This window comes from Heteronotia binoei, chromosome 20, assembly GCF_032191835.1.
Source record: "Heteronotia binoei isolate CCM8104 ecotype False Entrance Well chromosome 20, APGP_CSIRO_Hbin_v1, whole genome shotgun sequence".
NCBI classification, from domain to species: Eukaryota; Metazoa; Chordata; class Lepidosauria; order Squamata; family Gekkonidae; genus Heteronotia; species Heteronotia binoei.
The window spans coordinates 3,792,984-3,811,796 of NC_083242.1; the positions used below are offsets into that span (position 1 = coordinate 3,792,984).

General features: G+C 52.5%; 1 protein-coding gene across 1 annotated transcript; it reads left to right on the top strand.

The window, feature by feature from the left end:
• Positions 1-4,247: 4,247 nt before the first annotated feature.
• On the top strand, positions 4,248-17,920 carry CIAO3 (cytosolic iron-sulfur assembly component 3). Its single transcript, XM_060260907.1, has 11 exons — positions 4,248-4,338; positions 5,996-6,091; positions 6,964-7,107; positions 7,926-8,058; positions 9,547-9,681; positions 10,335-10,453; positions 11,553-11,682; positions 13,490-13,562; positions 14,090-14,227; positions 14,958-15,115; positions 16,619-17,920. The coding sequence occupies exons 1-11, from the start codon at positions 4,264-4,266 to the stop codon at positions 16,858-16,860; spliced, it is 1,443 nt and encodes a 480-aa protein (XP_060116890.1). The 5' UTR covers positions 4,248-4,263; the 3' UTR covers positions 16,861-17,920.
• Positions 17,921-18,813: the final 893 nt, after the last annotated feature.

An 18,813-nucleotide genomic window follows, 5' to 3' on the forward strand; every position in this document is an offset into this window, starting at 1 on the left:
GGCAGCTTCATATGTTCATAAGTCACATGGGGGGGGGGGAACACAATTTGGTGTCCCAGAAGGTCAGATGCCAAGTTTGCCTAGCGGCAGGGCTAACCCTAAAGCCACCCAAACCTGACTTGGCCGCAGCCTCATCGGAATCAGGCGTAATGGAATTGGCAAGGCACTTATTCAATAGGGGAGGCTGTTTTTTTCAAAAAAATCAGGTGTGTGGCTGTAAAAAGAGACAGACAAAAACAAGGGAAATGATTGATGGCCTTCTGAAAGCGACCTGCTGCTTTGGCCCGTGAAGGGCAAAGTTTATGGTGTCAAAGTTTATGGTGACATACACATTTCTTTAAAATCAACTCGACTTGCCAACTCCAGCTTGGGAGATTCTGAGTGAAGGGCAGGGTATAAATCCAACTCCTCCTCCTGTTCCTCCTTCTGTCATTCAGGGCCTCAGTTTTCCATTCGTCACCCCCTTTCCGGTTGAAGGTATCCAGGGCATTTTTTGCAGCAGGAGCTCCTTTGCATATTAGGCCACACCTCCCCAATGTAGCCAATCCTCCAAGAGCTTCCAAGGCTCTTAATACAGGGCCTCCTGTAAGCTCTTGCAGGATTGGCTACATCAGGGGGTGTGGCCTAATAGGCAAAGGAGTTCCTGCTACAAAAAAAAGCCCTGCAGGTATCAAAACGTAGGTATGGCCTCCACTAGTAGATGATGAAAAAGTAGATATTGGATTTATACCCCCTCCCCCCCTTCACTCTGAATCTCAGAGTCCCAAAGCAGCTCGCAATCTCCTTTACCTTCGTCCCCCACAAGAGACACCCTGTGAGGTAGGTGCGGCTGAGAGAGCTCTCCCAGAAGCTGCCCTTTCAAGGACAACTTCTGCCAGAGCTATGGCTGACCCAAGGCCATTCCAGCAGGTGCAAGTGGAGGAGTGGGGAATCGAACCTGCTTCTCCCAGACAAGAGTGCACGCACTTAACCGCTACACCAAACTGACTCTCAAGAGATCCAAGAGTAACCCCAGACACCATGTGCTGTTATTGTGGAGGAGAGGTCAATCAGTGACTAAAAGCCACGGCGACTGAGGGGAACCTTTATGTCCAGAAGCAGTCAGCCTCAGAATCCCAGAGCCAGGAGGCAACGTCAGCGGAAGGCCTCAGTCTCTGCGCCCTGTTGTCAGCCCTCCAAAGGGAACGGTTCCTGGGAATGTGTTGGAAAGCACCGATGAAATCACAGATCCTTGATAGATGCTCACACTAAAAGGGATTTATTAAATTTTTGCTGGCAGAGGGGATCGCCGGTGGATTTTTGAAGGGGCGCCAACCCAGACAGCGTGCATCTGTTTCTTCCATTGGGAGCTTTTGGACAGTGCGTTTCCAAGGCAGAGAAACATCCCCCGTTCTCCCACACTCCTCACCTGCTCAGCCGTTGAGGGCCAAAGGACCAGAGCGCCAGAAACGCATCTTGTGATTCCGACAGCTCTCTTTGAACTGGGAAACCTATTTGGGGAAGAGGCGAGTCTGATCAGAAAGAGAGCAGGGCTCATGAGCTTTTCTTTCTCTGAACCCAACTGCCCCCCTTCCTGTAAGTGGTCTTTCTGGTTGAAGAGAGTGGTACGTTTTACAGGCCGGTCCTGTTTCCAGTATCCACCACATTTGGACACTCTGGCGGCTACTCAGCCTCCTGCCTTGGCTAACCTTGTAGACGATACTGACCCTGAGGGGGCGAGAGTCTGATTCAATAACAGGCGACTTTGTGTGGGTGTTTGTGTGTTTGTGGCTTGTTAGTGGGCTCATAGCACCGTCCACAGCACGGAATTTGAAGCGACCCAAGAAAAGAGAGAATCGCAACCCTGCTGTCCCACTGAGCTTATTTCCACGGTGCCATTTAGAAGGAGGTGAGAACTGCTCTTGGCTGATCCTGCATTGTGCAGCGGGTTGGACTAGATGGCCTCTATGGGCCCTCCCAACTCGGAGATTCGATGTCAGTCTCTGAACTTACTGGTTCATGGAGCTGTAGAACAAAGTTTAAGCAACAGAACAAAGCAGGAGTCCAGTAGCACCTTTAAGACCAACAAAGTTTTATTCAGAATGGACGCTTTTGCAAGCATACATACTTCATCAGACAATGGAATGGGGTGCAGTGAGCAGAGTTACATATAGCTGGTGGGCTGTGGTTTAGAATGCAAAGTTTAAGCAAGGTGTGTGTGTGTATATACACACACACAAACATAAGAGAAGCCATGTTGGATCAGACCAATGGCCCATCCAGTCCAACACTCTGTGTCACACAGTGGCCAAAAAACCCAAGTGCCATCAGGAGGTCCACCAGTGGGGCCAGGACACTAGAAGCCCTTCCTCTGTGCCCCCCCAAGCACCAAGCATTGTTCAAGGACACCCAAGCACCAAGAATACAGAGCTTCACTTCCCCAGAGAGTTCCAACAATAAGCTGTGGCTAATAGCCACTGATGGACCTCTACTCCAGATGCTTATCCAGTCCCCTCTGGAAGCTGTCTATGCTTGTAACCACCACCACCTCCTGTGGCAGTGAATTCCACGTGTTAATCACCCTTTGGGTGAAGAAGGACTTCCTTTTATCTGTTCTAACCCGACTGCTCAGCAATTTCACTGAATGTCCACGAGTTCTCGTATTGTGAGAAAGGGAGAAAAGTGCTTCTTTCTCTACCTTTTCTCTATATTTATGTTTCATGTGCTGCCCCATCTCAAGTCAGACTCGACTGATGGGGTTTCCAAGAGATGTTCAGAGGTGTCTGCCTCTGCGTAGTAACCCTGGACTTCTCCCATCCAAGAATTAGCCAGGGTCTACCCAGCTTAGCTTCTAAGATCTGACAGGAACAACCAGTCTGGGCAGGTCAGGGCTTCTACTTGCTGAATATTACCAATAAACAGAACAATCTTGGACTAGTAGAAACGAGGTGATTCCCTAGAAAACGCTTTGCCGGCATTGGGAAAGGCCAGCAGTCAAATCAATTTGGGGTGATTTTTGGATCTGACTGGCCTTTCCCCGCATCGGCCAGGAGATGGCGCTCCAGTTCGCGGTTCTTTTCTCTGCCTTCTGAGCCGCCGCCACGTGTGAATGCGCGACAGTCCTGGAAGGTTTGCTCGCGCGCTCTCCCTGCAGGCGGCTCTTTTCCGTTTGCATCTCACACACAGACGCACGCGCTGATCCAAACTGCCTTCCCCCGGGGTGGATGGATGGACGGACGGACAGGCACACTCTGGTGCTCTCTTGGAAACATAGTCCGGGCACGCTTCCTAGAGTTGCCAGCGTCCCCCTTCCTGCTAATAAGGTCGAACTACACTGCTGGGCTGTTGTGAAGCACGCTGTTGTTCCGCTGTTTCAGCCCAACACGGCTGCCCACCTGGGTCTACCAAAGTGTGCAGTATTCTATCCCAGTGTTGCAATACACCAATATTGGGAGTGTACAGCAGGGGCAGTGTCAAAGCACGCCCCCCACCCGGGACTGCATGGCGGGGCTGTTGCAAAACTCCTTCCTCCCCCCTCCACCCCCCAAAAATGGCATTGCACGGTCTCCACGCCAGTCTACTGCAGCAAAATTCAAGGGGGCTCCAGTGGGCACCTTAAGGCGCAGCATTTGCTCCAGCGTGGGGTTTTTGAGCCAAAAGAGCACATTTCTGCAGGATGGGGTTGCCAGGTACCCAGGCCATCAGCGGGGGATGGAGGGTAGGGTTGCCAGCTCCAGGTTGGGAAACTCCTGGAGATTTGGGGGTGGAGCCCGGGGAGGAAAGTGACTTCAGTGAGGTGCAATGCCCCCAGAGCCCACCCTGCAAAGCATCCAGTTTCCTCCAGGGGAGCTGATCTCTGTCGCCTGGAGAGGAGCTGTAATTGTAGGCGGTCTCCAGGTGCCACCTGGAAGTTGGCACCCCAACAAATCGAGAGCTTCTTTCTTGCGTCAAGCCAGGCCACCGCTGCTTTACAGGGCTGGGCCATCCCAATCTCCCGGTTGCAACCCCCACGCCGCCCTACCCTGCCGGGCCGTTGTGCGCCCCTAACCTTTCGCCACAAGCTACAGAAAATAGGAGGAAGTCCCGCCTCCAGGCGGCGTCGCTGTCAGTCTCCTCGCTCGGGCTCCCCAAGACCGGAAATGCCTCGGCTCACCATAGAGGCGCGCGAGACAGAGCGTCCCGCGCAGCTTTCCAGAGCTGCTGCTGCGTCGCCCTCTAGGGGGCGCGGGCGGCCGTTTGCGGCAGTGTGGCGCGGCGGCGGCGCTTTACGGCGGGGCGCCCAAGATGGCGGCGGTTGTGTCCCCCTTCAGCGGGGTCCTGCAGCTCACCGACCTGGACGACTATATCGGGCCCTCGCAGGTGCGCAGGGGAGGCGGGGGGTGGGGTTGCCAACCCCCAGGTGGGGGCAGGGGATCCCCCCAAGTCAGAGTCTCTGCTGGGCACTCCATTATTCCCTATGGAGACCGATTCCCATAGGCGGGTATCTGGGGCTCTGGGGGGGGGGGGCTGTTTTTTGAGGTAGAGGTGCCAAATTTGCAGCATAGCATCCGATGCCTCTCCTCGAAATGCTCGCCAAGTTTCAGAAGGATTGGGCCAGGGAATCCAATTCTATGAGCCCCCAAAATAATGTGCCGCTTTCCTTCACTATTTCCTATGGAAGGAAGGCATTTAACAGGCGTGCGGTCCCTTTTCACTGTGACGGCCAGAACTCCCTTTGGAGTTCAATTATGCTTGTCACACCTTTGCTCCAGGCTCCACCCCTCAAAGTCTCCTTGCTCCACCCCAAAAGTCCCCAGATATTTCTTGAATTAGACTTGGCAACCCTAGCTGGGAGAGCATTATTTGGTGTAGTGGTTAAGTGCGCAGAGTCTTATCTGGGAGAACCGGGTTTGATTCTCCACTCCTCCACTTGCACCTGCTGGGATGGCCTCGAGTCAGCCCTAGCTCTTGCAGAGGTCCTTGAAAGGGCAGCTGCTTCAAGAGCTCTCTCAGCCCCACCCACCTCACAGGGTGCCTGTTGTGGGGGGAGAAGATATAGGAGATGGTAAGCCGCTCTGAGACTCTGATTCAGAGAGAAGGGCAGGGTATAAATCTACAGTCGTCATCTTCTCACTGTGGTCATTATTAGCTGATGTTTGTGCTTGGAGCATTTGGAGTGGTGGCGGCTGCTGCCTCTTACAGCTGAACAACAGCCCTGCAAGGGAGACCACACGTTACCAGGGGTTGGGCTGCAGCTGCCTGCTGGGTTTGGCCTGAGGTGAGGTCTGGGTCAGAACCCCTCTGGGCCAGGCCTCTTCCCCATGTCTTTTATTAGAGAATTCTTCACAATTTTTGTGCCTTGGTTTTGACTGCCCTAAATAATTTGGTGCAGGCCTTTTTTTTGTAGCAGGAACTCCTGTGCATATTAGGTTGCACCCCCTGATGTAGCCAATCCTCCTGGAGTTTGCAGTAGGCCCTGTACTGAGAGCCCTGTAAGCTCCTGGAGGATTGGCTGCATCGGGAGGGTGTGTGTGTGGCCTAATATGCAAAGGAGTTCCTGCTACCAAAAAAAAAGCCATGATTTGGTGTCATCTGCAAACTTGGCCACTGCACTGTTCATCCCCAATCCCAGATAGTTTATGAACAGAGATCACAATGTTCCAATTCCAAGGCTTGTAGGGACATCTCCCCACCCCGTTCATTTCCCACCATTGTGAAAACTGTCACTCCTAATCTCTGCTGTTTAACCAATTTTTAATACATAAGAGGACGCAGCCTTTTTACCATCCATGATTTCCTTGACGAGTAATTAACCATGAAGTCATCATTTTTAGATTTTTCTAACATGGCCCTCAATTAGTATGTAGCTTGAAACGAAAGCTTACATTCTGAATAGAACTTGGTTGGTCTTAAAGGTGCAACTTGACTCCTGCTTCGTTCAGTTATACAGCTTGAAATAATTCCAGTAACTTTGTGAAGCACTGACACTCTCTTGATCTGCTGCTTTTTCAGTAACGATCCCTCTTTTGCCTTTCAGGACTGCATCAAACCTGTCAAAGTTGACAAGAAGCCTGGGAAAGCGGCGGCCAAGATCCGTATTGAAGACGACGGGAGTTACTTCCAAGTGAACGAGGTCAGGCCTTTCTTCCTCTGCCCCTGTCTAAGAGCAAGAGAGCAGGGCTGAGGTATCAGCCCAAGACTTTCGGCTCTTCGTCCCAAGCAGTGGCTCTGGCCAACCTCTGGGATGGAGGAAAGCAGAGATCGGCCACTTTTAGTTTCACGGAAGAATCCTATGCAGAGTTATTCCAGTCTAAGTCATAAAAACATAAGAACAGAAGAGAAGCCATGTTGGATCAGGCCACTGGCCCATCCAGTCCTACACTCTGTGTCACACAGTGGCCAAAAACCCCGGGTGCCATCAGGAGGTCCATCAGTGGGGCCAGGACACTAGAAGCCCTTACCCTGTTGCTCCCCACAAAGCACCAAGAATACAGAGCATCACTGCCCCAGACAGAGAGTTCCAACAATACGCTGTGGCTAGTAGCCACTGATGGACTTCTGCTCCATATGCTTATCCAATCCCCTCTTGAAGCTGTCTATGCTTGTAGCCGCCACTACCTCCTGTGGCAGCGAATTCCTTGTGTTAATCACCCTTTGAGTGAAGAAGTCTGTTGATTTCAGTGGGTTTGGACCGAAGGAACTCTGCATGGGATTTCACTGTTAATCAAAAAGTCAAAATGATTAGAAATGCTTTTCCCAGTCAATCAATCAAAGTGATCATTGTCTGCTCTTTGTTTGGCCCAGCGTTGCAAGAGCTGTATCCTGTATCACTTTCAAGCCAACATCCTTGCTGGACCAATCTAACATCTGAGGTTCTGCCAGTGGTGCTTTACCCCCTAGTTCTCCTCCAGCTTAATTGGGATAGAGGCCCCTGGAATGGCTGCCGGTGGCAGACGGCAGCTTTTGCTGATGCTTCCAATCCCGTCTCTCCCACCTCCCTTTCAGGATGGAGAATCGCAGAAGCTCGAAAAAGCCAAAATCACGCTCAACGACTGTCTGGCTTGTAGCGGCTGCATCACGTCGGCCGAGAGTGTCCTGATAACTCAGCAGAGCCATGAAGAGCTCCACAAAGTGTTGAATGCCAACAAGGTCAGTTGGTGATGTTCCAGCTGGGGAGCAATAGGGGCTTACTTCCTGTCAGGCCAATGACCCTTGGGAAGATGGGGCTTTTTCACTCAGGGCTTCTTTCCCAGTTCTCTATTGCAGGGGTGGCCAACAGTAGCTCTCCAGATGTTTTTTTTGCCTACATCTCCCATCAGCCCCAGCCATCAGCCATGCTGGCTGGGGCTGATGGGAGTTGTAGGCAAAAAACATCTGGAGAGCTACCGTTGGCCACCCCTGCTCTATTGGCTTGCTTCCGAACTTTCGGTATGTAGTTGCTTGCTTTCCCGTTTAAAAAAGAAGGGGTTGTCTAATCCGTACCAGCATAAAGACAGGAAGACAATTGCAGGGAAACAAATGAAAATTCAGATTAGACTGCCTCTTTGCAAAAGCAGTTCAGTAGTCCATGTGCCCAGCCAGTGTGCTGTTGTGGTTGAGACTGTCGGACTAGCATCTGGGAGACCCAGGTTCGAATCCCAGCTTGTAACGTGGAAACTTGCTGGGTGGCCTTGGGTCAGACTTTCTCAGCCTAACCTACCTTATAGGGTTGTTGTGACGATGTAACAGAGGAGAGGAGGACAACGTCAGCTGCTTTGGGGGTTCTCATTTGAGAAGAAAGGAAGGGATCTAAATGAATTGAATAAAGATAGAGGTTGCCTTGCAGTAGATAGACTGACGGCTTTTAAAAATTGAGAACGAAAGAGTACTTTCTACACTATGCCAAGGAACTATAAAAATGCTTATTTTCCTTTGCCTCTCTGGCAAATTTTAATGCATTGTAATGGTTTTTTTCTTTCCCCCAAAAGACATCAGATTCTGCTTCCCAGAAGCTGGTGGTGGTTTCTGTGTCTCCACAATCCAGAGCTTCGCTGGCCGCCAGATACAAACTGACTCCTTTAGACACTGCCAAGAAGTTGACGGGATTCTTTAAAAAATTAGGTGAGACGCATTCTGGGAGGAATTGGGGGCTGAGAATTAAGTCAACGGGGAGCAACAAGGACCGTTTTAGGTTGTCCCTTGACTGTGACATCAGCCCACTTGGATGCAGTCGGGGTTATTTCTGAATAAATCAGTTTAGGATCCAATTGCATAGGTCTGTCTTAGAAGTTCTGGCCAGAGGGGCTTCCTTCTGTTCGAGAGCAGAATTTTTTGTGGGGCAGGGCTGAGTCCCCATTGTGCTGGGGGACAGGAGGGGTGGAGGTTTGTAGATGCGCGGGGGCGGGGGGGGCATGGGGTGAGCAGCGTTGAATGTGGATTGCTTTTCATCCTGGAGTGCAGACTCCAAACACCCACGTTGAAAACGCAGACCAGCTAAGAGGTTTGTTTGATTTCTCTGGCAGTCTTTAAGCAGCAGCCGGACAAGCGCTTGTCAGGGAGGCTGTAATCCTGCTTTGAGCAAGGGTTGGACTAGATGGCCTCTGTGAACCCTCCCAATTCTGATTCTGATGCTTTGCATTTAATTTGGCCATCAGCCCACTTGTCCGGTATTGTCTGCAACTTTTTAAAGCAGGCACCCAACTCTTGACCGTGAGGGCCAAAGCATTTAGCGGGTGTGTTTCTCAGGGACTGAACCTCTGGGATCAGTGCATCGGAAGGCAGTGCCCAGGTGTTCCCCCATTTCATGAAAACTTTTCAGAAGGTGGTTTTTCTCACTAGCTGCAGGTTCCCTGTTGGCGACATTGAAGAGGATTAACCAAAGCGTCACATGTCGACAGACCAGGGATGCGTTCCTGCAGATCTGACAAAGGCAGTGTATTGCCAGATTGTCTAGCACTGTGGTTGAGGCTCTGGGTTCTGGGGAAATTCCCCCCTTAGGCAGCACGGCCGGAAAAACGGCTTGGGGAGGGGGTGGGGAATCCAAAATCCTCCTCGCCGTTCCCTTCCCTGCAAGGCAGAAATCACAGATTTTGTTTTCACATTGTTTTAAAGCAGAGGTGGCCAAACTTGCTTAATGTGAGAGCCATGTAGTATAAAAGATGTCTGAGAGCTGCAAGACAGGATGGATGGATGGAAGGAAGGAAGGAAGGAAGGAAGGAAGGAAGGAAGGAAGGAAGGAAGGAAGGAAGGAAGGAAGGAAGATGGGGAGAGAGGCGGGAGGGAGAGATGGAAAGAAAGCAACTCTAAATGCATTCTCCAAGCCACTGGCTGTCTTGGCTTGGAGAAGTGATTTAAAGAGACAGATGCTTTCTCCAAGCCAGCCAACAGGGTGGTGGGGGCCTCAAGAGCCACACAGCATGTGTGAAACAGCCGCGTGCAACTCCTGAGCCACAGTTTGGCCACCCCATTCTAAAGCATGCTTTTTAGAAGAGGCAGTTGGGTGGCCGTACAGAGAATCCGTCCTGCACCTAACATTGCTTCCACCGCCAGCTGAAAACCTTCTCCTTGCCCCGTCACCAACATAGCCAAACTCTTTGCTGTCTTCCTCAGGGGTGGCCTTTGTCTTTGACACAACTTTCTCCCGGACCTTCAGCCTCCTGGAGAGCCAGCGGGAGTTCGTGCGCCGCTTCCAGAGACGAGACGATGACGGAAGGGCGCTCCCCATGTTGGCTGCCGCCTGCCCAGGTGGGGTGAGATTGCCGTGGTTGTGGGGGTGCGGGGAGCATGGACAGGAAAGCGGACCTAGCTGGAGGTGGGGAGAAAGAGAGACCGCCTGCCGACCCAGAAAAATCGGGACCTCCGGCCTCCCTCACTCCCTGAACCCTGGGTCGCCCTTTCCCCCCCTGTTAATTTCAGTTTAGCAGTGGCTTTTGGTTTATCGTCGGAGAGGAAGGGAAAGAGGTGTGCAGGGGGAGAGGAGCCGCAGCCGCGAGTGTGAAATGTGGACAAAACGCGCACGATGGGTCCCTCCCCCTGGAAGCCAGGCTCCTCGCTCCAGCCCCCCTCCCTCCAAGTTTATGGGGGACTTTCCTTCTTCCCCGGAAGTGTTGTGGGATCCTCTGCGCGACTCTATCCCGGAGGAGCAGCGTTCCCTCTAAGCTGAGTTAGGGTGAGCTAACTGACAGCCTTTTAGCCTCCGGCTCACCCGTTTCTGTCTTCGCTCAGGAGAAATGGCTCCAGAGCAAACTAATCGATGCAGCGGCTCGCCGCTTTAATGCCAGCCGCTCAGAAAGTAGAATTGTTGCTCCCAAGACGCTACAGCTTAGAGGGAGGATTGCTTGTGAGCTGGACCACGGAGGCGCCCTCGGCCCACCTCCCCTCTCCCTTTGCTCTTTCAGGCTGGATCTGCTACGCCGAAAAAACCCACGGGAGCTTCATCATCCCTTACGTCAGCACCGCCAAGTCGCCCCAGCAGGTGATGGGGTCCCTCGTCAAGGGCCGCTTCGCGGAACAGCAGGTGAGGCTCTCTGGAAGGTGGCATTTCCTGAGGAGTGCGAGACGTAGTGCCGAGATCTCGGCTGACTTCCGGCCAGGGGGTCCGATGGACCCTGAGCCCAAGCCCACAGGCCAGCACAGAGTGAGTTTTTTGCTCCAGAGTGCTTTGAACCTAAACTGAGCCCCGTCGGAAGCGTTCTGTTGTGTTCCGCGGAGAAAACTTTTGCGTGGATTTGGGCTCAGGATCCCTTTCACTCCCTCCTTCCAACACCTTGTGTTGGAAGCCACTTTGGTGCAGTGGTGAAGTGTGTGGACTCTTACCTGGGAGAACGGGGTTTGATTCCCCCCTTCTCCACTTGCAGCTGCTGGAATGGCCTTGGGTCAGCCAGAGCTCTCTTACCTGGGAGAACCGGGTTGGATTCCCCATTCCTCCACTTGCAGCGGCTGGAATGGCCTTGGGTCAGCCAGAGCTCTCTTACCTGGGAGAACCGGGTTGGATTCCCCATTCCTCCACTTGCAGCTGCTGGAATGGCCTTGGGTCAGCCAGAGCTCTCTTACCTGGGAGAACCGGGTTGGATTCCCCACTCCTCCACTTGCACCTGCTGGAATAACCTTGGGTTAGCCATAGCTCTCTTATCTGGGAGAACCGGGTTTGATTCCCCTCTCCTCCACTTGCAGCTGCTGGAATGGCCTTGGGTCAGCCATAGCTCTCTTACCTGGGAGAACCGGGTTTGATTCCCCACTCCTCCACTTGCAGCTGCTGGAATGGCCTTGGGTCAGCCATAGCTCTCTTATCTGGGAGAACCGGGTTTGATTCCCCACTCCTCCACTTGCACCTGCTAGCATGGCTTTGGGTCAGCCAGAGCTCTCTTATCTGGGAGAACCGGGTTCGATTCCCCACTCCTCCACTTGCACCTGCTGAGATGGCCTTGGGTCAGCCACAGCTCTGGCAGAAGTTGTCCTTGAAAGGGCAGCTGCTGGGAGAGCCCTCTCCAGCCCCACCCACCTCACAGGGTGTCTGTTGTGGGGGAGGAAGGTAAAGGAGATTGTGAGCCGCTCTGAGACTCTTGAGTGGAGGGCGGAATATAAATCCAATGTCGTCGTCGTCTTCTTCCTCTTAGCACTTGAGACCTGACCAGATCTACCACGTGGCCGTGATGCCCTGCTATGACAAAAAACTGGAGGCTTCCCGACCTGATTTCTTCATCCAGGAGCACCAGACTCGGGAGGTCGACTGCGTGATCACCACAGGTAAACAGCAGGCCGGGCCGGAGAGCGCTGTTCCTTTAGGGAAGGACGGGCAGGCCCCTCGCTCACTTCCCTCCAAACAGCCCCCTTTCCCAGGACCGTCTTGGAAAGCAGGAGGCGGTTGCCCTTGGCACTGTCGCTGGCCAATCTGTCCTAGGCCAGGCCCCGACTGAATTCCTTTCTCTCTCTTCCTTCCACCTGTGCTCCTCCCCAGCCGCTTCTAATTGGGAAGGACCATGAAACCTGTCCGTTTTCACCTCATAGGCGGAGAGCAACTGACAGTGCTTGTGTCTTAGTCATGCTTCTCAGGAGCAGAAGTACCTTTCAAGCAACCCGAGGAGGCCTGCTGGGATGATGAGTGGGGAATACTTTGCCCCAGCAGCTGCTAGGGAAAGCCCCAGGTCCTGCCCACCTTCTGGTATCTCTCCTGGACAGGGTTTTTTTTTGGGGGGGGGGGGCGGATGCAGCAGCAGCAGCTTTATTTTTCTTTTAAATATTTTATTCAGTTTTTAGACATAAGAGACAGGAAGGGAGGGGAAAATTGAATGTAGGGATACTGTCAAGCATGCTGTTTCTAAGTGCTGGTTTATCCATACCTTTCTTCTCTTCCCTCTCCCTTCCCCCCTATGGATGCATAATAAATCCCTCTGACTCCAGGATGTTTAGTGTAACCTTGTATTAACGGTGTAAAGTGCCTCTCCCCCAGATTCACACAGCCATGTCTTAGCTAGCAGAGAATGCGTGAGAAATGGAGATGTTAACATTCCTTTGTCATAAAAGAGATACTAGCGAGTAGCTTTTGGACCTTCAACTCAATTTGCATCCTTATGTTATTCTTTTGAAGTTATCTGTAACCCTGCCTTTTGAAGTAGTCTATAAGATACTATTCAATACTGTGTCAATCATTACTTCCAAGGAATCCGTCCTTGGGGCAAGTCATGGAGTTTCAATAAAGCAAGTCTTTGATTAAAAACAAAAGCTTGATTATTGCGAAATATCGATGCTTGACAGATACAAGGAAAGAGAATATGCAAAATAACTTTCTGCTTTAACCACTAATACAAATATATGTACAAGAGTACTGTCTGAGAAGACAATACTGACTTTGATGGACCAAGGGTCTGATTCAGTATAAGGCAGCTTCATATGTTCATAGGTTCATATGTTCATATGTTTAGAAAATAGTACCATCCAGGGGTCGCTTTGTAGAAAAAGAGCTGGTGGAGCTCACCCAGGGATTGTTATGCAGCTGCACCTACTCTTCAGTGGGCAAGGTGGGAAGGAGAAGGGGGAGCCCTCAGAAAGGTTCAGGAGCTCTGCTGCTGTGAGCTCCCGCTGAATCCGAGGCCTGGTACCATCAGGAGTAAGAGAAATCATAATTCAATAAGTAATCTGGAACTAATTATTATCTTATATAAAAAAAATCAGTACCGCAAAGATAGTTTCAACTAAAATAGTACAGCTACTCAGAACACAGGTTATCACAATTTGTCTAGACCAGGGGTGGGGAACAGTGGCTCTCCAGATGTTTTTTTGCCTACAGCTCCCATCAGCCCCCAGCCAGCGTGGCCAATGGCTGGGGCTGATGGGAGTTGTAGGCTAAAAACATCTGGAGAGCCACTGTTCCCCAGCCCTGGTCTAGACAGTCTCTATCTCATGAATCAGTTTTTCTTTCAGGAAAGAGGAGAGTTTATCCAGTTCTGCTGTTATACTATCTTTCCAATTAAGTCTTCTTTTGTTGGTGCCTCTGGACGTTTCCAGTTTGCAGCAGCTTTATCTTTAATCTGTCCTTTTGGTTCTCTGTGCTCAGGAGAAGTGGTGAAGCTGTTGGATCAAGAGGGGGTTTCCCTTCCAGATGTGGAGCCTGCCCCGCTGGATGGCTTGTGAGTGCCCTTTCCTCGGGTCTTGGGTTCAAATTCCTCCCTTCCTGTGCTGTGTTTTGAACCCTGTGGATTCCCCGCCCGCCCCCCTCCTCCAGGCGTGCCTTCCTCTGCTTTTCACCCTTGCTGGTGAAGCCTGCTGCAAACAGGAAAGTGGTGGTATCCTGTCTGTGAAGGTTTCTGAACCTCTGAATGCTCACACGGGGTCAGCCTGGCGCGCCATTGTCCCATTCTGTGCAGTGAACAGAAGAGAAGCCATGTTGGATCAGGCCAGTGGCCCATCCAGTCCGTCGCTCTGTGTCACACAGTGGCCAAAATCCAGGGGCCATCAGGCGGTCCATCAGTGGAGCCAGAACTCCAGAAGCCCTCCCACTGTGGCCCCCCAAGCACCAAGGATACATAGCATCGCTGCCGCAGAGAGAGTGTCCCATCTATGCCTTGTGGCTAAGAGCCAGTCATGGACCTCTGCTTCATATATTTATCTAATCCGCTCTTTTGTAAGCTGCTTTCTTTATTCCTTCCCCTCTTAGATTCAGCAGCTCCTCTGAAGACGGGCTCTGTGGCCACGCCGGAGGCGGTTCCGGTGGCTACCTGGAACACATCTTCAAACACGCAGCCATGGAGCTTTTCGGGATTCAAGTGGACAAACTGGAGTACAAGCCCTTGAGGTGCGGAGTTCGAACTTCCTCCCAGATCTCCCCTCCAGCAGCCTAGCCAGAACGCCCTTCCCTGGACATGTCTCTGAGCAAGAAAGTCTCTGCGTACCGGTCAGGTCGTTTGTCTAGCAGGCTGCCTGTTTTTTTCACAATTCGTGTTTTCTCCAAGAATGACTCCCTGCTTCGGCCACGAGGGTTTAAAGCAGGTGGAGCCGAAGGAGATAAGATGAGAGATTTTTCCCGATGGGATTTGGGAAAGGGATTCCCAGCAGCCGTGCAAACAGCAGATGAGAAAGGAGGAGGCATTTCCCCCCCCCCCCACACACACACACAACCAATGTTCCCTCTAAGCTGTGGAGTCTTGTGAGCAGAAATTCTACTTTGTGAGCAACTGGCATTCAAATGGTGAGCTCTTGCAAAAATTATTGTGCTCTGGGGCCATTTTCCCTGAGCTAGGACAAAAATGTGTGAGCTGGAGGCTGAAAATCTGAGCTAGCTCACGCTAACTCAGCTTAGAGGAAACACGGCCCACAACCCAACTGACTCCTCCCCCCCTACCAATAATTCCGTGTTACTAGCCAGCATTCTCTAGTTGCTGGTTTCCTCTTGAACAGTTGGAATGTTTATGAACGTTCCTTGAAACCACAGCCGAGAGAGCTGGCGGGCAAGCGTTGTCAGGAAGAAGCCGCAGCAGGTAAGAACGGCACGTGCTTGTGTTTCTGTCCCTCCCCCACCCCTTCAGGAACAAAGATTTTCAGGAGGTGACTCTGGAGAAGGAGGGCGAAACCCTGCTGCGCTTTGCCCTGGCGTACGGATTCCGGAACATCCAGAACCTGGTGCAGAAACTGAAGCGGGGGAAATCGCCCTACCACTACGTGGAGGTCATGGCTTGCCCTTCAGGTGGGTGGGGGGGGGGGTTTGGGGAGGGGGGGCTCTGAGCCTTGCAAAAGCCAATCAGGAATGCCTTCCCGCTCGTTCAGGCCCAGTGCTGCCTGGGAGGGGCAAGCAACCGCTCCTTCCATCTCTCCCCCCACCCCCAGTTATAGCCGAGGCTTCTGTAGCTGTGTAGAGTCGATGGAGGATTTCTGGAGGGGGATGGGAGGAGGGACTTGGGAGCCTGAGTTGGTGGGGGTGGGCACATTCCCCCCAGGTCTGTTTCCCCAAGCACCTCAGCAGGAGATTGTGTACCACAAGGCACAGCGAACGCCAAGGTGCCAGCGATTGTAGCATCGTCCCCAGCACCTTCAGCAGTCATTTTCGAGCATCTCTTGGTGAAGCTCAGACAAAGGTAAAACTTATTTATGTGAGATAAAGGTGCACTGGCATCCAGGGCTGGTCGTTGAGGAAAGCGCCACTAGATGGCAGTGGACTTTCCAAGGCAAGAGAGGGTCATAGCATCATAGAATCATAGAGCTGGAAGGGACTGCCAGGGTCATCTAGTCCAACCCCCTGCACAATACAGGAAACTCCCAAATACCTACACCCGAAGTTCACAGGCTCAGCATTGCTGCCAGATGGCCATCTAGCCTCTGTTGAAAAACCTCCAAGGAAGGAGAGCCCACCACCTCCCAAGGAGGAAGCCTGTTCTACTGAGGAACTGCTCTAATGGTCAGGAAGTTCTTCCTAATGTTGAGCCGGAAACTCTTTTGATTTAATTTCAACCCACTGGTTCTGGTCCTACTTTCCGGGGCCACAGAAAACAATTCCACACCATCCTCTATAGCAGGGGTGGCCAACGGTAGCTCTCCAGATGTTTTTTTTTGCCTACAACTCTCATCAGCCCCAGCCAGCATGGCCAATGGCTGGGGCTGATGGGAGCTGTAGGCAAAAAAACATCTGGAGAGCTACTGTTGGCCACCTCTGCTCTATAGAACAGCCCTTCAAGTACTTGAAGATGGTGATCCTATCATATCAGAGGTGGTTGACCATTGCTTGCCTCTGCCTAGCAGCCCTGGGACCTTCCTTGGGGTTCTCTCATCCAGGCTGAGCTTCCAAGATCTGATGAGATCAGGTTCGCCTGGAGTATCCGGGCCTGGGCCAAGTAGGGTTATCCCCTTTGTAAAGTTAATGCAGCCAGACTAGCTGAAAGCAACGACGAGGAAGTGGGAAGACGAGGCTTCGTGGCAGCCATAAGTAGAAAGGACGGTTGAGGAAATACGAAACCCAGAAGGCTGAATAGTAAGGCGATGCCTGAATTTTTGTAGAGCAAAAGAGCACCGGACTGGTCAATGGGGACGGCAAACCGGCCTGGCTGCCTGGAAACCTGCCGGGGGCCGGAGTCCCCACAGAGGCCAACGCCCACCTCTTTCGGCTGCGGAAGTTGGCCCTTCGGCCTTGCAGGAAGCGGTGAAAGCCTTCTGAGGAGCTGACTTCGGCCCTGCCGGGGCTTCTTTCGCTTTGCAGGGTGCCTGAACGGAGGAGGCCAGCTCCGGGCGGACCGTGAAGCCGGCAGAGACCTGCTGCGCGAAGTGGAGAGGCTGTACGAGTCGGTGGAGCCGGAAGAGCCCGAGAGGAACGAGGAAGTGAGCGCCCTCTACCGAGACTGGCTGGGGGGCCCCGAGTCAGAGCGCGCGCGCCGCGCCCTGCACACCCAGTACCACCCAGTGGAGAAGACGAACGCGGCCACGTTTAACATCAAGTGGTGACGAGGGGCCGGCTCTAGCGCTGAGGTCCACGCTGCAGTTCCTTCAGGACAGCGTCTCGACTGCTGCCAGAGCAAGGGGAGAAGCCGGGGTCGGCAGCGAGGACGGAGAGCTCAGGCCGATTTGGGTTGGGCTGGGGAAAGGGGATTTCTCCCCTCCGGCCACAGCTGGAGACCTCATGTCCTGCTTCGGCTCTCGAGCTGACGCTGTCAGAAAGCCTTCCTTTGCGGCTGTGGTTCGCACACGCGCCAGGGCAGCGCTGTGAAAAAAGGCACCCCTGCCTCCCCCATGGGACAGGGATACAAAGGGGACCGTTGCTTCGCTGTGCCCTTTCCCAGGGCCCCCAGGAAACTGGGCTGGAAGGGAACCCCCCTTTTTATCTGACTTCCAGGTGATGTTCTGCATGCCTTCTCCCCCGGCAGAGTAAATGTGTCCTCAGGAACTCAAGAGACTCTTGGGAAGAAAGGGTAGGGGAGAAACTAGAAGAGAGACACACTTGGGCGTCTGCTTCCTTCATCTCCCCCTTCTCCCTTCCCCCTCTCAGCTTCTGCCCCCTCCTCTCTCTTTCTCTGGGCCACGCTCTCCTCCCTCTTTTCCGGTCGCTCTCAGAACTTGTCTCCTTTCCTCCTTGGTCAGGTCTCCTTCCTTGATTCTTTCCCTGTCCTCTTTCTCCCTCCCACTCAGCCTCTCTCTGCTTGCCTTTCTCTTTTCTGCCTCCTCTCTTCTGTTTCTCATCTCCTTTCTTCTGCGTCTCATTTTCCGTTTCCCTATCTTACTCTGTTTCTCTTCGTTTACTCCCACCCTCCCATTATTTCCCCCCCAGTTTGTCTACTTGCCCTCCCTTTTCTCTCTTTTTTCTGTGTTTCCCCTTCAGGCAACTGGCAGGCCCCATTTTGTCTTTCTGTTCTCCTTCCTGACACGAGGGGGAGTGGGGAGAGAGGACCCAAGCCGGCCTCATCCCTCAGCGTTTTCAAACAGCGCCCCAGAAAACTGCTGTCTGCCATTTTGTTTTCTGTTCTATTCATTTCTGCTCCTGTTAATAAAAATTATTTTTAAGTCCTGACGCCAGTCTGTCTCCCAAACTGGGAACCCCCTTTCCAAAGCAACTCTTCCCGAAGATGGCTGGCCGTTCTTTAAAAAGTGGCTCCATCACATAAACATTTCAATGTTTGTAGGAAAGGAAAGGCCCCCTGTGCAAGCACCAGTCGTTTCCGACTCTGGGGTGACGTTGCTTTCACAACGTTTTCCCAGCAGACTTTTTACGGGGTCGTTTCCATTGCCTTCCCCAGTCATCTGCACTTCCCCTCAGCAATTTGGGTACTCATTTTACCAACCTCGGAAGGATGGAAGGCTGAGTCAACCTCGAGCCAGCTAACTGAAAACCCAGCTTCCGCCAGGGATCGAACTCAAGTCGTGAGCAGAGCTTAGGACTGCAGTACTGCAGCTTTAACCCTCTGCGCCACGGGGCTCTTTCAATGTTTATAGGCAGGGGTGGAATTCTAGCAGGAGCTCCTTTGCATATTAGGCCACACCCCCTGATGTAGCCAATTTTCCAGGAGCTTACAAAAAAGAGCCTTGTAAGTTTTGGTGGATTGGCTACATCAGGGGTGTGTGGCGTAATATGCAAAGGAGCGCCTACTAGAATTCCACCCCAGTCTATAGGAGTGGAATTAAGATGGACAGCTGTATCAGTCTGCCTAGAGCAGCAGAAAAGAGCCAGCAGTAGGAGGGCAGGAGCTTTTGTGAGCCAGGGCTCCCTTCTCGAGTGGGAGAGCCCCACAGCTTTGCAGGAGGCGGGAATGAGCATTCCTGGATCAGGAGAGAGCCCTCGAGGATTCCTGGATCAGGAGAGCCAGTGTGGTGTAGTGGTTAAGTGTGCGGACTCTTATCTGGGAGAACCGGGTTTGATTCCCCACTCCTCCACTTGCACCTGCTGGAATGGCCTTGGGTCAGCCA

Bases quoted from the DNA above. Each gene is read 5' to 3' on its own strand.
- CIAO3 (XM_060260907.1), top strand. From the start codon at position 4,264: ATGGCGGCGGTTGTGTCCCCCTTCAGCGGGGTCCTGCAGCTCACCGAC. The intron at 8,059-9,546 runs GTGAGACGCATT...TGTCTTCCTCAG, and splicing joins GGGATTCTTTAAAAAATTAG to GGGTGGCCTTTGTCTTTGAC. The intron at 10,454-11,552 runs GTGAGGCTCTCT...TCTTCCTCTTAG, and splicing joins GCCGCTTCGCGGAACAGCAG to CACTTGAGACCTGACCAGAT.